We start from the raw sequence: 2,817 nt of genomic DNA, 5'->3' as shown, positions 1-2,817 counted from the left end.
GAATCTGAAAATATTCGAGTATTATTAATATCGTTTTGAATCTGAAAATATTCAGTTATTATTAATATTGTTTTGAATCTGAAAATATTCAGGTATTATTAATATCGTTTTGAATCTGAAAATATTAAGGTATTATTAACATTGTTTTGAATCTGAAAATATTCAGGTATTATTAACATTGTTTTGAATCTGAAAATATTCAGTTATTATTAATATTGTTTTGAATCTGAAAATATTCGAGTATTATTAATATCGTTTTGAATCTGAAAATATTCAGTTATTATTAATATTGTTTTGAATCTGAAAATATTCGAGTATTATTAATATCGTTTTGAATCTGAAAATATTCAGGTATTATTAATATTGTTTTGAATCTGAAAATATTCAGTATTATTAATATTGTTTTGAATATGAAAATATTCGGGTATTATTAATATTGTTTTGAATCTGAAAATATTCAGGTATTATTAATATCGTTTGGATATTAAATTTAAGCCTTCTAAATGATAAAGTGGGGATTATTAAACCTTCTGATTGGCCACGTATGAAATCTTACGTCTTCTGAATTTTTAAATATCAATCTTGTTAATAATTGGTAAAGTTAAGTAAACAAAATAAGATACTCTTACTCTTCCATCTCCTTCTGCTAATGATGTTCCACACTTCCGACAGGCGGCTCTTTTGCAGTCCGAACACCTGGATTTAGTTTCAGCTGTCAGTACAGTCACGTGACACTGCGGACACAGGTGTTGCTTCTGCTGGTGACAGTGAGGTGGCGCTAAGCTAGTCGAAGGAACTGTTTCTTGTCGAGGGTGCTGGACTTTCCTGTAAAGCATAAAAAAATATTATATTTTAAAATAGCAATGCTTCTGTAAATACATGCGATCCTGGACTGTAAATAAACAACCTGATTCAAACAACAAAGATTTTGTGTTTAATAAACACATCCATTTTTGGTCAAGAACAGTTATAGACAGGTGGGTCTTTCACCTGTTACTTTAGTTGCTTTGTTATAATTTCTGAAGAGAACACATTTGTAGAGTGCACGTTAAGTCATCTAATACTCACCTTTGGATTAGGCTTAGCTAGACAGGTGGGTCTTTCACCTGTTACTTTAGTTGCTTTGTTATAATTTCTGAAGAGAACACATTTGTAGAGTGCACGTTAAGTCATCTAATACTCACCTTTGGATTAGGCTTAGCATTCAAAGTATTTCGAGGTTGCTACAATTTTCACTGTTAATGTCATCAAAGAGAGTTTCATTTCACAGGATTTAATCATAGAACATCCATGTGTTAAAAATTAAAAACCAAACAAAATAAGATACAATCTTTTCCTTACACGGTGATACGAAAAACTGGGCATTTATTGAACAGTAAGACCCGAAAGATGGGTGCAATACGGAACAAAATAACAATATAAACACTTCCTGATATGATGCAGCAGTAACATCTAGATATATGAACCAAATCATCAGTAACATCTAGAGACATGAATCAAATCATCATTAACATCTAAAGACAAGAACCAAATCATCAGTAACATCTAGAGACATGAATCAAATCATCATTAACATCTAAAGACAAGAACCAAATCATCAGTAATATCTAGAGACAAAAACCAAATCATCAGTAACATCTAGAGACATGAATCAAATCATCAGTAACATCTAGATATATGAACCAAATCATCAGTAACATCTAGAGACATGAATCAAATCATCAGTAACATCCAAAGACAAGAACCAAATCATCAGTAACATCTAAAGACAAGAACCAAATCATCAGTAACATCTAGAGACAAGAACCAAATCATCAGTAATATCTAAAGACAAAAACCAAATCACCAGTAACATTTAGAGACAAAAACCAAATCACCAGTAACATCTAGAGACAAGAACCAAATCACCAGTAACATCTAGAAACATGAATCAAATCATCAGTAACATCTAAAGACAAGAACCAAATCATCAGTAACACCTAGAGACATGAACCAAATCATCAGTAACACTTAGAAACACAAACCAAATGATCAGTAATATCTAGAGACAAAAACTAAATCACCAGTAACATCTAGAGACAATAACCAAATCATCAGTAACATCTAGAGACATGAATCAAATCATCATTAACATCTAAAGACAAGAACCAAATCATCAGTAATATCTAGAGACAAAAACCAAATCATCAGTAACATCTAGAGACAAGAACCAAATCACCAGTAACATCTAGAGACATGAAACAAATCACCAGTAACACTTAGAAACATGAACCAAATCATCAGTAATATCTAAAGACAAAAACTAAATCACCAGTAACATTTAGAGACAAGAACCAAATCATCAGTAACACTTAGAAACATGAACCAAAGCATCAGTAATATCTAGAGACAAGAACCAAATCATCAGTAACACCTAGAGACATGAAACAAATCACCAGTAACATCTAGATACATGAACCAAATCATCAGTAATATCTAGAGACAAGAACCAAATCATCAGTAACACTTAGAAACATGAACCAAATCATCAGTAATATCTAGAGACAAAAACCAAATCACCAGTAACATCTAGAGACATGAAACAAATCATCATTAATATCTAAAGACAAAAACTAAATCATCAGTAACATCTAGAGACAAAAACCACATCACCAGTAACATCTAGAGACAAGAACCAAATCATCAGTAACATCTAGAGACATGAAACAAATCATCAGTAACACTTAAAAACATGAACCAAATCATCAGTAACACTTAGAAACATGAACCAAATCATCAGTAACATCTAGAGACAAAAACCACATCACCAGTAACATC

The 2,817-nt window shown here is 31.4% G+C and overlaps 1 protein-coding gene across 1 annotated transcript in view; it reads right to left on the bottom strand.

Moving 5' to 3' along the window:
* Nucleotides 1–2,817, bottom strand: part of LOC111083034 — a 20,561-nt gene that overhangs the window by 3,243 nt on the left and 14,501 nt on the right. Inside the window, exon 2 of the mRNA XM_022379240.1 lies at nt 630–825. Coding sequence (XP_022234948.1) covers nt 630–825 — 196 coding nt within the window. The remainder of the gene's footprint in view (nt 1–629; nt 826–2,817) is intronic.

Source organism: Limulus polyphemus, unplaced genomic scaffold (genome assembly GCF_000517525.1).
Source record: "Limulus polyphemus unplaced genomic scaffold, Limulus_polyphemus-2.1.2 Scaffold7973, whole genome shotgun sequence".
NCBI lineage: Eukaryota > Metazoa > Arthropoda > Merostomata > Xiphosura > Limulidae > Limulus > Limulus polyphemus.
The sequence above is the reverse complement of the archived record's forward strand: the minus strand, read 5'-3'. Positions and strand labels throughout refer to the sequence as shown.